This window comes from Uranotaenia lowii, chromosome 3 (genome assembly GCF_029784155.1).
Source record: "Uranotaenia lowii strain MFRU-FL chromosome 3, ASM2978415v1, whole genome shotgun sequence".
NCBI classification, from domain to species: Eukaryota; Metazoa; Arthropoda; class Insecta; order Diptera; family Culicidae; genus Uranotaenia; species Uranotaenia lowii.
The window spans coordinates 4106456-4120949 of NC_073693.1; the positions used below are offsets into that span (position 1 = coordinate 4106456).

The 14494-nt window shown below is 33.4% G+C and overlaps 1 protein-coding gene across 1 annotated transcript in view; it reads right to left on the reverse strand.

Annotated features, from left to right (window-relative positions):
* Positions 1 to 830: 830 nt before the first annotated feature.
* Positions 831 to 14494, reverse strand: part of LOC129754950 (sodium-coupled monocarboxylate transporter 1) — a 218391-nt gene continuing 204727 nt past the window's right edge. The window contains 1 exon segment of the mRNA XM_055751216.1: positions 831 to 2068. Within this exon segment, the coding sequence (XP_055607191.1) occupies positions 1534 to 2068 (535 nt within the window). The 3' untranslated portion in view covers positions 831 to 1533.

Genomic DNA, 14494 nt, shown 5'->3' on the forward strand with positions numbered 1-14494 from the left:
GTTTTTAGAAAAAAAAAAAAAAAGCAGAACTATCATTTTCCATGCTCAATCTGATCCATTTTCCCAATTTAGATCGTGTAACTTTTTAGTAATTTAAAACTTTTTATTGACTTTGGAAATTCCCGGCATTTTTAGCAGCCTAGCAAATCCGGGCAATTTTATATGAAAACCTTGCGAGATCCGGGCATATAATTATCATATTTTCAACCCAAAAATAAGGCAATCACCTGGCAAATTTGGTCAAACCACAGGAATTAATTGACTTATATTAAGACTAAAAACACTTGAAACGTTTTTTTTTTTCAATCAAAACGTCAAATCATCGGATTTTGAATCGTGGTTTTGGCTTCCAAAAAACAAAATATAATTATTTCTTTCATTTTTCCTGGAATATAATCACTAAACCTGAGCTTTTGTTTGTTCAATTTTTCGAATGAAGATAATATATCTGTGTTAATCCGGGCAACCAGCCTTTTTTCAGATTTTGTTTCAAATATACGGGCAAAGGCGGCTAAATTAGGCAATCTGGCAAACTTACTACATACATTAGGGTTGCTAAGGTTGTATGGGAAAAATTTCATGATCGAAATTAGGGGTGCCTTAAACCGCTCAAAGATTCGATTTCTTGACCCTTGAAAATCACCAAAGGGGAAACCAAAGGAAACAGGAATAATTGTAATTTTATTTTTTGAGCCAAATCAATAAGAAATGCCTAAAACGTCGAGATCTGGTGTTATCTCGAAAAAATAAATTTTAAATATGACCCATTTAACTATCACCCAAGTTGTTGGATTGGATTGTGATATATGAATTCAAGTGAACAAGTTGGCTTTAAAGATATGTTTGTATATTGATCACCTGTGCATTTGGAGTATCATGTCTATTTGTGGAAAAAATACTGCTATTCATCTTTTAATGCATTCTGCTTCTGTAAGCATCTATAATATCCCTATCGTAACACGAGTCGTCTTTGCTCTGACTCCAATTTCCTGTAACGAGCTCTACTAGTTTCAACAAATTAAAAACTAATCAACTCAACAACTTATCCTATATTGAAAATGGATTCAATTGAATTTGTGGATCTTCTCTTTTTTTTATTGCTTCAGCTCATCAGATGGGTATCTTATCGGTGTCGATTGACATCAGCCATCGATCGATCGAGTGGCTCATCTCACTTTGCTGCTTCTTTCAACTTGCTGCTAAATCACAACATGCTCTCTCGACTTATTATTGGAATGTCTGATTGGTTTTTGATAGGATTACTCTTCATTTGAATCGAAAATATGCTCTCCGGATCCGGATACGAGGCTAACGTGCTCGGAATGGATCGTTTGTATTAACATGATTTGTTTTCAATTTTGCTTTGCAATGAAATTACAAATTGAATCTTATTGCCTATCTTTGGGGGTAAAAGGAAGGGCTATCGAGGTCGATTGGGTGTTAGGTAGTAAAATAAACTTTCGTTCCTTCAGATGGTGAAACGAATGTAACGAATTTCATTGATGGAAAAAAATAAAAAGAAGCACTCGATAATTAAAATCTTTCCCGTTCGAGTTTCATCGTCAAGCTATCGGGCCCAACAGAGGTCCTAGCTTGATTCTCGTCCATCTGATATCCATCGTTGGTTGCAAATATGTTACCATTGCCGGATCCACTCTTCCGATGGGGGGCCTTCTCCTTCTTGCTGCCTTTCTCATCAACCGAAACGTTTGTTTTCATCATCATCATCATGGGAGCCCCGGCACGAATTTTGATGCTATTCTTACCCGTGCTGCCACAATAATTCGTATCGTCGGTTGTAATTGATTTTTGTGGCAATCCCCCATTTCCGTGATCAGACAGCTTTCGTTCGTCGGAATGGCAGAAGCCCAGATTGGTGGCACCTCCTTCAGTGGATCTTCTTGGCGAATGATGATCGAGGGTCATCTGCTTCTTGCTACAGGATAGGCCACCTGTCAGCAGAGAGATGATCAATCCGAACAGAACAGTTAGGATCATGCCCAGGAACGAGTACCACATGTAGCTGATGCGATAAACCGACGCCAGAGGGGATTCATCTTCAGCTGATCTGAAAGCATAAAAAAGAAACAAAGTTATTAATATTGATTTCTGAATTTAGGTATCTCATCATCTTCCGATATTACAGGGCCTATAGAATTTAGTTCAATTTACGTTCTCTAATGTTGATCAAATATATCAACTTTAACCATTATTCGATAAAATACTTGAAATTGACAGAAATAAATCAATATTCCATAAAATTTAAAATAAAAAGAAATAAACAAAAAGAAAATATTAAATTACATAAACCTTCTTAAAAATTATGGTAAATGACTCCAAATACAAATTAGAAAAAAATATTTCAACTAATTTGAACAATTTAATAAAAATGCTAAATTTGTCTAAATCATGATAAATTAAAACAAAAAATTACTGAAAATTAATGACAATACGAAAACTGCATTAATTTAACAATTTAACAATTTCTTCGGGTTCAATGCCGTATTGGAAGGAATTACCATGTGGGTGACTCAAATTTTTAACGAAAAAATGCAGGTGATGTTAAAAGATACTCAAACAATCCATTTGGGGCATTGATGAGTTAAGAAACATACATGCATTAGAATCAACGGTCTTCTCATGAACTTATAAAATACCCTTAATTTCAAAGAAAACCTGAAGAATACAATGAAGCGGCCACTTGGGCCCATGTTTATGATTAAGAAAGAGCTTAACCATGTTCTTTTCACGTCCGAAGTGAGAATTTAGCTTTAAAAATTAAATAGTTGCTTACATTGTATAGAAAACCAGTAGCCGGACTCCAGAATAGTATTTGGCTCCACAGAAGGCAGCATACAGAATAATAGGTTATGGAGTTCATGAGAAGTTTTAGAATCTAATGCATGGAGTTTCTCAACTCTACAAAGCCTCAAATTATTATTTGAGCATTTTTTATATGCCCTGCTGCTTTTCGTGAAAAAAAACAGGGTCAACCACATGATAGTTCCTTCCAAAATGACATTGAAACCGAAAAAAATCGCTTATTTTGCACGAGACTAATTAAATTACTGTCAAATATCCATAAACACTTCAAAAAGACCTCCAAAAAAAAAAAAATTAAATCATTACAATATTTTCAGTCCTGGGTCTAGAATCTTCATTAAAACAACAATTAAAGGAACAATGATGAGCTAGAAGAAAAAGCGTTAAAAGGCATCGCGACTAGAGTGTCCTTCCCGGGATTCCTCGATTGAAAATTCCCGGGAATTCCCGAAGCCAATAAAAAGTGCCAAATAACTTAAAAATTACACAATCTTGGTTCGAAAAATGGATCAGAATAAACATGGAAAATGAAAGTTCTAACTTGATGTATAACTTACACTATGTTTTTTCGTTCGAAAACATAGTGTAAAAGCAAAAACAAAACAAAAAATCTATAAAACCAACAAATTCTAATAAGGAAACTCTATGAAATGAATTTTAAAGTTTTTATTTTGAATAATATATAAAACATATTTTGAATCAAAAAGATAGTTATCTGAAAATTAACGAAATTTGATGAATAATCTGTAATCTAGCTTATCAACTTCTATCTCGATAGTGACAAATCTTTATCAATTATTTCAAATTTTTACAGCAAGAATCAGTCAAGTTTGTCGCTTAAAGTATTTTGGGTTTTGGTTTTTTTTATAATTTTTAATTGAATTTTTGAGGCTTTAAAAACTTTGATATGTGCAGTACTACAACCAAAAAATTTAAAATGCCATATAGATAAGGTTTCGTATGCAATAGAGTGTAAGAATCTTCATTTTCAATTTTTTCCCAGGATCCGAAGAATTCCCGGGAAAAGGATCGTCTGATTTCCCGATTCGCGGGATCGCTGAAATGGCCGGGAAATTGACACTCTAGTCGCGACGCATACATGCACTCGTGAATACCTAATGTGATCATATTTGATACTTGTTAAGATAATTTTTGTCATTTGTATTGATAATACGTTTTGACTTGATTTCCTTTTGAATGTTGATGAATTTTTCTCTTTTTCTATTTAATAGGCTAAATTACTTTTGACTCACAAAAATTTTGCGATAAGCAATAACACATGTAATAATTTAAAATTCCAATAAAAAATTTCATGGTAATGTCAAAAGACTTAAATAGGATCAGTCAGTATAGATTATTCCATAACACATCAATGCATTTTTATGATGTTTTTTAAATCTCTCAATACAAATATTGCATATCGATGCATTCTCATAATATTCCAGATAGAAATTAAGTTTTCGATAAAATTTGCCCAAAGTATTTGAACACAAAAGCTGAAAATAGTATGTGATAAGTAATATTAATTCTCTAAAAAGATAGAAGACCGTTTTTAAAAAGTGCTGAAACTGTCTAACTTGTGCTTTTTATTTTTCTATTGACTAACGGGTTTGCGCCGGGGAACTTCAGACCTTCCCAAAAATTGAAAACTTGGTTGATTTTGACGACTTAAAACACAAGATTTTTTTTTCAGATTTTAACAATTTTATTTTTCGAATATGATTCGGTCTGATTTTTTTGTTAATTAAATAAAACCATAGAATTTTAAACTCGTCAAATTGCTTATTATTTTGCAAAAAAAATCAAACTTTGACTTAGGATAAAGCACATAAGAGACTTAAGATAATGCAACTTCATCAAGTCTGCCTACATTTTGATAACAAAATTGGTGAAAAATGAGCTTTTATTTCATCACCTATCTATCATGGAAGAATCTCGCAATTTACTCGTATTTGTCGATTCCATTCAATTAAATTGGGTCAACCCCATAAAATCAGGGCATTCAGAATGATTTCATGTCCATTTTCAACCTTATTGAGAGTTGACCTATTTATTTTTTTTATCTTTATATAATGGTTGAATGAACAAACAATCATGTTTCAAAAGGTTATCTGTTTCCAGGTTATGTCAATCTTTTATTATTTTGCTCTCTTAAAGTGGCTTGCGATGAAGATTGTTTGTTTAACTTGTGTACATTCAGAAAATGCATTTACATAAAAAAAAGTTAAGAAAACCAAATTTTTATTCCAATTTCTTTATTGGAAATTAGTATATGGAAAGGTTAGATTGGCACAAAAAAATTAAAACAAATTTTAAAAAAATTACTTGGAAAATGTCGAAAAAATCACTGGCTGCACTGTGCAGAATTTGATCTCGCAATCTTTGGCTTTACGGGCCAACGCATTACCGACTATGCTACAGGAATTTGAAGTATACAATCTTGGAATTTGTAGTATTCAATCTTGACCAGACAGGGAGAATTGTTTCGTCATCGTCCAAGCTATTTTCATTTCTCTAGTCTTCTTTCTGCCAACTATGCTTCCCTGAAAGAACTCATGCTTGAATTTAACTTCCCTGTCAATCTATTTAACCATACCTAAGGTTGCCAGAATTTTTTCCACTCCCATCCGGGCCTAGCAATTCCGGGCATTTTTTCAAAAAAACCTGGCAAAATCCGGCCATGGAATTAAATTTTTCAAATTCAAAAACCGGGCAAAAACCGGGCAAAATTTAGGTGTTATTATACATAAAAGCAAAGAAAAAATGCAAAAAAAAATGAAATTAATATTTTATTAATGTAATTGCAGACTTCCAAAAAGTATTTGGAACACTTAAATATTTAAAGGTTTATAAAAGTAAATCAGCGAAATTATTTGAAACAACCGTTGGAAATTTCCATACCGTTAATCGATTTTGCTGAAACTTACTCAAAAACTTTGATTTTTTTTGGTTTCTTTGTGAAAATTGTGAAAAAATCCGGGCAATATCCGGACTTTTTTCACGATATCCGGGCAACCGGGCCGGACCGGACTTTCCCGAAATTCTGCATCAAATATCCGGGCAAACCCGGATAAATCCGGGCAAGCTGGCAAGCTTAACCCTCCAAAGCCGTTCGGGTCAATATGACCCGAAGCGCACATTTCAAACGTCTTTATCATCATTCCAATATACTGATGAACTGGTAATTTTGACAGACCAAGTATGTTCTATGAAAATAATGATCAAATCAACGCCAAAAAATTAAAGTTTGAGTTTTGAAAATCGGTTCATTGGGAAATGAAATACAGCTAAGCAAAGCCAATATTGGATGTCGTTTTTTTTAAGTAAAATTTTTTTCTACCGGAAGATTAGTCATAGCGGTCAACACTTTCATTGGACCCCAACATATCTATACATTGTCGGATAGATGGATTCTTGACAATTTCAAACATTAATAAAACAGTTAAATACAGAAAAGCTGTCAGAAGTTATGAGTATTTTAAAAATAAAATTGATTTTTCGGACTTTTTACTTTCTGTACCAGTTTCTGATTATCTGATAATACTTATCAACTTTATTTTGAAATGTTGAGTAATAAGAATAAATTACCTAGACAATGAATATAATATCATCAAAATCGGTTAATATTTGCAGCCAGGAGAACGAAATCAAACTACAGTTCAAATTTCCCCGAAACGGATCTTTAGCGAACGGCTTTGGAAGGTTAACCATACCTGAAAGACTAATTTAAAATTTAAAAAAAAAACAAGGACTTAAGTTAAAGTCGTTAAACACATTTCAATTTCCTGAATTTAGGTTATGTGTCAAATTTATAGAATCAATTCATGATTTGGAAATCAGAACCTTAAAAAACTGGATTGAAATTTTTAAAGTAAAGCAAAAATACTCAATTTATGATTGAGTATAAAGATTTCTAATAATCTATTAAACTTGTATTGGAAAAATTGTTTTATTTTTTTAAAAATATTTTAGATTAGAGAAGTTAGTTTTTGAATGATGATTGGATTTAATCATTCATTTTCGACAAAAAATGCATTTAAGTCATGTAAAGGTATAAAACTAACATATCAATTTCAATAAATTTCCAATTAAGTTTGAATCAAGGCCGTGCAAACGGGGGGAAAGGAGTGTATGGGTTATCAATCAACAAATTTATTTCATCATAAAAATATTATAATTGAATGAAATTGGTATTATAAACAAATTCAGAATCAGATATTTTTTTCAATATAGATTTGTTAGTTTATCAGTCGTCACTGATTGTTTTCACTTCAAATTGATACATTTTATTTCTCAAAAACTTCATATCTTAAAAATTAAAGATGATAGATAAAATTTAAGAAAGATTCGAGTTCAGGACACTTAATCTACCAAATCAATCATTAAATCACTTGCTGTTCCATTTAGTTAAATTATGAAATTATTATATTAAATTATTATTAAATATAATTATTATTATAATTATAAAAAAATGAAAGTGGTTAGACGTGATTAATGAAAAAAAATGAATTTAAAATTATTTTAAACTTATCTTTATCATCTTTAAATAAATTTACTGTATTTTAAGAAATTAAGGACTGCGAAAACATCTTAGCTAAGAAACGCCAAAATTCGGTATTCTACATCTCAGAAACAACTGGACCAAATCTTACAAATTTAGTTGTGTTCTTCGAGCTACTGAAATTGTTGTGTTAATTTTAGTTGAATAATGTTCAATAACATTTAAGTTATGCTTCTTAGAGTAGCACACTAACGATAAGCGAAAACACGAGATAACTCGTATTTGTTCTGCAATGTGTAAATGTAAAGTTTTTGAAAATTTCAAATTACTTTACCGAATTTTTAAGAAAAACTATTAAAATGTTTTGATTTATTTTTAATAACATTCTTTGATATTCTGAACTTCTGCGTTCGAATTCAAATTTCGAATGAGAATATTTTAAGCTTTTAAACCTGCGTTTGAAAATTTATAAACGTTTCACTCATTTCTTTTATATCAAATCATGTTTCCTGAATGAATTATATTTTTTTAAGTTATCTTTTGAGAAGTTCAAAAAATGAATTAAAGAATTTAAAGAAATTAAAGAATTTTAAAGCTTAATTTTCATACGCAATGTTAACATAATTTGTATTTGCTTTGTGCTTCCGATATTTACAAAAAATATGTTTTATTATAAATTACTTTTCCAAATTAGGCTGGAACAAATATCAATTTCTTCTTTTGTCAAACCCTCCACCCCCCCCCCCCCCCCCCCCCACCCTTCGAAATTTCTATTAATCCCGAAGGGGGAAATAAATAAAGTTTGAAGTATTTTATGTAAATTTCGAGAACAAAAATCCAATATCTGAAAGATTACAAGACCAAAAAACAAAGTTTGGAAGATTGGAGTTATTTCACCTTTTGTATTCTTGATTTGATTGAATTTTTCGATAAAAAAAAACATGATCTATAGGTTTTGTGCAAAGATATAGTATGCAATTTTTTTGCATACAAGCTTCGTGCAATTTATTCCAATTTATTTGTTTTTCGTATTATTTTTTATTGCACCCCCCTCGCGATGTTTCAACTCCAGGTGACAAAAGAAGGATTTGAATTTTGTTTCGGCCTATAACTTTTGATACTAAAAGAATTTTATTATAGAAAATAGTTTCATCTCTGTCTTGGGTAACTGGCACTTTTGAAATAAAATTGAATATTTTCTTCTTTTATCAAATTGAATTCAATAATCAACTATTGAATAAATTCTCCTAAGTTCAAATTTGTTTATTTATCGAGAATTACCATTTTCAATTTTGATTATTTTTTTCAAATTCGAGATACTACAGAAATGTTTATTGAGATGCATAATACATAACAATTTTTATCATTTTATTAAAAAAAATTAATTATGGTTTTATATTTATTTTAGAATTCCATTTTTTTAATTTGGTGTTATATTCCATGTATTCTATTCTGTGCATTAACTCTTTGTCCAATGCTTCCAACTCCAATTTTTTCAAAATTAAATTTGAATTTTGAATCAGGTGTTTCGAAAATATCGATTTAAAATTTAAAACCCAGAACGCATAAAAATTATTTTCAAGCTAATTGTTAGCTTCAAAAACGAACATCATTCTGATTTGTTTTGGAAATATGGATTAATTTTATCAGTAAAATTTATAAATGTTTGATTTCGCGTGATAATCATGAGTAAGAAAATCGTGTAAGCAATAAATTCTCTTATTTTTTGTGTATTTTTGGGATATGAATAAGTTTTTGTTTTGAATCTTATCTTTTCGGGATTCTGGCACTGTTTATGTTCGTGTTCCTTCGAACATTTTTTTTTTAATTATTTTTCTTGGTTGTGCTAAACAACTTATTTTCAAAGATATTACTTAAATGCTGGTTTGTTTCAGATGGAAATTGTAAACAAGAATTATAAAAGGTAATTTCACAAATTTACATGTGTTGACGAACCACATCAGCACATTCAGATAGTTTAATAGATAAACAACCTAACCCTAAGTCCAAATTTTAGCAAACATCATGTGATAAAAGACAGTTTGTAAATTATGAAAATTTTTAAATTGAATATTTTTCCTTCAACAAAAAGAAAATAGAGATGTGAGGTCTATTTATCCACTAGGGCGAATTTTATAGACTCCCACCGAGCCCATCATGTACCCCAGTAAGAGATGTACTAGCTACGGTAGACATCGCTTACATGTTTGAAATATAGGTACCTTTTCCCAAAAGCTATTATTCTTTGTCTGTCTCTTGTTCTCATAAAAATGTGATGATCTAGACTACAGCTCACACTTGTTAACATACAAAACAAGTTTGGCACCTCAAAGCCAAAAGCCAGATTTAAAATCTATTATTATTTGTTTTCCCCAGACTTATGGTCCGCATACAGAGTATAAAGTTTCTGTGTTTTACAATATTCATTTATAAAAGAAAGGGATACAATCGAAGAATAGTTGAGAATGATTCGTCAAATTTTAATAAATCTCTCAACTTTACCTCTCAACTCAAACGTCAAATCCGTATTGCTGTACGGGTGTGAAACTTGGTGCACATATGCTCTGGATCGCCAGCAGTGGAGATCTTTTATCTCAGCCCTATGCGTCGGTCAATCGGCGCCGGACCCTTAGGTAGGTAGGTAGGTCTCAACTTTACCCTTCAGCCTCAAAGTCCTCATAAATTTTTTTTAAATCATCAAATGTCGTGGGACTTGAATAGCATTGGGCATTCAAATGTCATAGTCGATAAGACTCTGTAAACGGTTGGATAATTGCGCAAAAAAAAAATGCTTTTCCGTCCACCAGGTAAGCACCGCATTAGGAAAACTGCGACAAAAGGGGACCATGCCCGGAAAACAAAATCTCGAAAATGCAGCAAAACATCGCAAAAACGCATTTTATGGCGTTGTTAAAGGTATAATCGAATTTATGTTTTCCCAATAAACATTTAACATCACGCGGGAAGACTGGTTTATGGCCAGAAGCGCCAAGACACGCCATCCATGTTGAAGCCGGTGGCCACCCACTCACGGGACCAGTCTTTATTGACATCATTATCGATTCAGCTGACTCTCAAAATTACCCTCCTTAATGTTCTTTCGATACATTTTCCCAGCATAAGAGAGTGAGAGCTCGTTAGGATTTTGGGGAAAAACACTTTTCATCGATTTAGGGAAATCCAGCAAATCTTGAAGGATTTGCTGGTTACTTAGCTTGAAAATTCGTGGGTTTTTCTGCCTTTTGTAAGTAAGGGTATTTTTATATACTCAAACTAAAAAGCCTCAATTATGAATTTCGATGAATTCAAGGATTTGGTTGCTGTACTTTTTTTTGCAAATTGTGAAGTGAATTTTCCTTTTTTGGTGTGACTATTAGCTGCATAAATCAGTAATTTAAACTTAAACCACTAACTCATCAAATAATAGTAAGCGAGTCAGCGTCTCACAAAAACTTGGCATGAAAGCAGAAAAAAAAACTTCGTTAATTGTAATGTGTCCCGCTAATGGAGTTAAGTTTGAGTGACGAATGAAAGCTGCACCGGCAACAGCAGCAGCATTTGTAGATTTCAATGTCCCGGAACTGCTGCACATCCGCCTCGTGTCGTGTCGAGAAAGAACCTTCACCCTCAATAATGATGGTTGCCGACTTCCGGGGAAAGCACTTTAACAACGAGCAGCATTTCTTGTGTTGCTCTCAAACTGCTGGCTCAAGAGCTGTTTCAAAAAGTGCTGCGGTACAAGAAAAAGTCCTTTAATACATATACAATGGATAAAGGGGTACAGAGAAGATGCAGAGAAAGGAAAAAAAAATATCACAATCCATTATTGTGTGCACCGGAAGCCAAAAGCCAAAGGAAGAGAGTGTGCAAGTCGAGAACTTGAGAGAAAAAAAAAAAGTGAAAATGCATTCACTGTGCTTTTCTCGAAGGAATGTTTGTATTTTTTCTCACCCCTCCCCTAGAGTGTAGGTGGAAAATTTCACTCGACTTGACACATCCCAAAAATATCGGTAGCCAGACTACAATTTCCCCGGAAGGCTCAAGGAAGTGAGAAAAAAAGTTTTTCCCCTCTTTCAGCTCAAATTCTACACTAAATTTGTGCCGTCGCCGGTAAAGGTGCCCCTCGAAAGTCATTATTTTCCTAGGTGAGGTTCACCACACCGGGTAAATATTGTATCGGGAAACTACTACCCTTATGAGTCTGTACCTACTATACACATACAGGATCCGACTCAGACGATAAGATCAATCCAGTCAGCCCGAGGTTAGCCGCCTTCTTCCGAACGGAAAATATGATCCTTCGGCTACTAGTGCCAGCAAGGTTGCCCTTGAAAAAAACTGGAAGCAAAAACCGGCACCGGAAACTCTACCAGACCCGTCACAAGAAGGATTGAGGAGATCCCTTGAAGTTTTCTGTCGGAGCTGCAGAAATTGCTTATCGAATGGGATCCGGATTTGTAGTTCCAAAAGCCATAAATGCGGGAAGTAAAGATTCCTGACAATCTGCGAAAGATTGCATATTCGGAAGCTCTGTACTGTTCCTGTTTCGATGTACCTACTACTAGAGTAGTTGAAGAACAAGCGTCGACAACGTGCACTTGAATGTGGATTTTGTTAACGATGATGTTTCTCGTAACCCGTTTTATGCAGGAATATTATTGTTTGATACACAATTTACTGTTTTATTCTCATTAAATGGTATGATTTAGGCAAATATCAATAGCATACAGACCCGTGCGAAGGATTCGTAAATGGGGAGGGTTTTCGAAATTTGACTTCAATGATAAAATTGTTGACTACCAAAATAATACACAAAAGAATAATGTTGGAATATAGTTAACTGAAAGTTCAAAAACAATGAGTTTATTAAAGCAAACTTAACCAGTGTGCGCTGAATATTATTAAAAGTAAGATCTAACAAAAAGTTCACATCGATTTAAAAAGTACTCACGAATAGGACAAACATTTTTAACTGAACAAACTTCTGTAGCTAATAGAATTTACGCAAAGCGTCACATAAATCTTTCTCGATTCGTCGAAGTTTTTCACACCTAACGGTTTTCTGGTTTTCAGCGGCGTCATGCTTCCACATAAAACTTGCTTCATTAAGAATTGGAAAAAGCTTTTTCTTATATTGTGGCGCTTCTGGAGGCCGAATTTTGCAGTTCTTGGCGCCCACGTGACGAGAATTTTGTCAGGCTCACGTATGTATTTTTTACATTCCGCAAATCGACTGTACTTTGTATATAATCAACATGAAACCCGAAAAAAGGGGAAAATTTGTGCACAGTTATTTGGAAAATCCAATTGTCGACCGGAAACTACTTGGTAAGATTTTGCGGACGATTAAGAGGAATTTCAATATGTCGGACCGTGATTTGGCCAGAAAATTCGGTGCTGCCCATAGTACCATGAGGAGAATTGGACTACGGGATGGAATCAAGTCGTATGGAGCTAGCAAACAGCCAAATCAGATCATAAAACAGAATAGTGTGGCCAAAATCCGTGCTTGGAAGCTAAGTATAAGATCAGGTGCTGACCAAGTTCGACGGGTGTCTTCTGATGGACGATTAAACCTATGTCAAGGTTGATTTCGGGTAAATCGCAGATAAAAAATGTTATTTGACAACGGCTCGGGAAAATGTTCCAGCCCGACTTGAATTTGTTTTTGCCCACAAATTTGCACGAAAATTTAAAAATTTAGCATGGCATTTGAAGTTGTGGTAAAAAAACGAAAGTATTCGTTACAAAAAAGACAATGACGTCGGATCTGCCCTCAGTTCTGTCCTATTTAGAAATACTGGGCAATCATAAAGAGTAGACTCAAGGTTTTATGTTTTCTTTACATTGAATTGGAGCCCTCTTCTCTGATGGGTGGGCTTCAATTATCCTTAAATGCAAATGCATACATTTTCACCACTTGTCAATATATTGAATAAACATAAATTTTATCGAATTTTCTGATCCCTTAGATGGGAGGGACTCAAAAATTCACTGGAACAATTTGCAATTTAACCAAACTTCAAACAACGATTAATCGCTTTAAACAAAAACATGTCACCAGTTTTGACGTAGAATTACGTTCTGTTGTGGTATGAGCCTACTTGGTTGAATGATTCAACTGAATCAAAGCAATCGAGAGATTCCTTTTAATTCAACCACGGTAAATGATAAGTTCATATACCAGTATTTCGATAGCAACTTACTACCTTCTTCAGTGAACGTTTTCGATAATCGAATCAAGTCGTATGGAGCTAGCAAACAGCCAAATCAGATCATAAAACAGAATAGTGTGGCCAAAATCCGTGCTTGGAAGCTAAGTATAAGATCAGGTGCTGACCAAGTTCGACGGGTGTCTTCTGATGGACGATTAAACCTATGTCAAGGTTGATTTCGGGTAAATCGCAGATAAAAAATGTTATTTGACAACGGCTCGGGAAAATGTTCCAGCCCGACTTGAATTTGTTTTTGCCCACAAATTTGCACGAAAATTTAAAAATTTAGCATGGCATTTGAAGTTGTGGTAAAAAAACGAAAGTATTCGTTACAAAAAAGACAATGACGTCGGATCTGCCCTCAGTTCTGTCCTATTTAGAAATACTGGGCAATCATAAAGAGTAGACTCAAGGTTTTATGTTTTCTTTACATTGAATTGGAGCCCTCTTCTCTGATGGGTGGGCTTCAATTATCCTTAAATGCAAATGCATACATTTTCACCACTTGTCAATATATTGAATAAAAATAAATTTTATCGAATTTTCTGATCCCTTAGATGGGAGGGACTCAAAAATTCACTGGAACAATTTGCAATTTAACCAAACTTCAAACAACGATTAATCGCTTTAAACAAAAACATGTCACCAGTTTTGACGTAGAATTACGTTCTGTTGTGGTATGAGCCTACTTGGTTGAATGATTCAACTGAATCAAAGCAATCGAGAGATTCCTTTTAATTCAACCACGGTAAATGATAAGTTCATATACCAGTATTTCGATAGCAACTTACTACCTTCTTCAGTGAACGTTTTCGATAATCGAAAACGTTCACTGAAGAAGGTAGTAAGTTGCTATCGAAATACTGGTATATGAACTTTTCATTTACCGTGGTTGAATTAAAAGGAATCTTTCGATTGCTTTGATTCTGTAAAATTACGTCTTACGGCAACACTA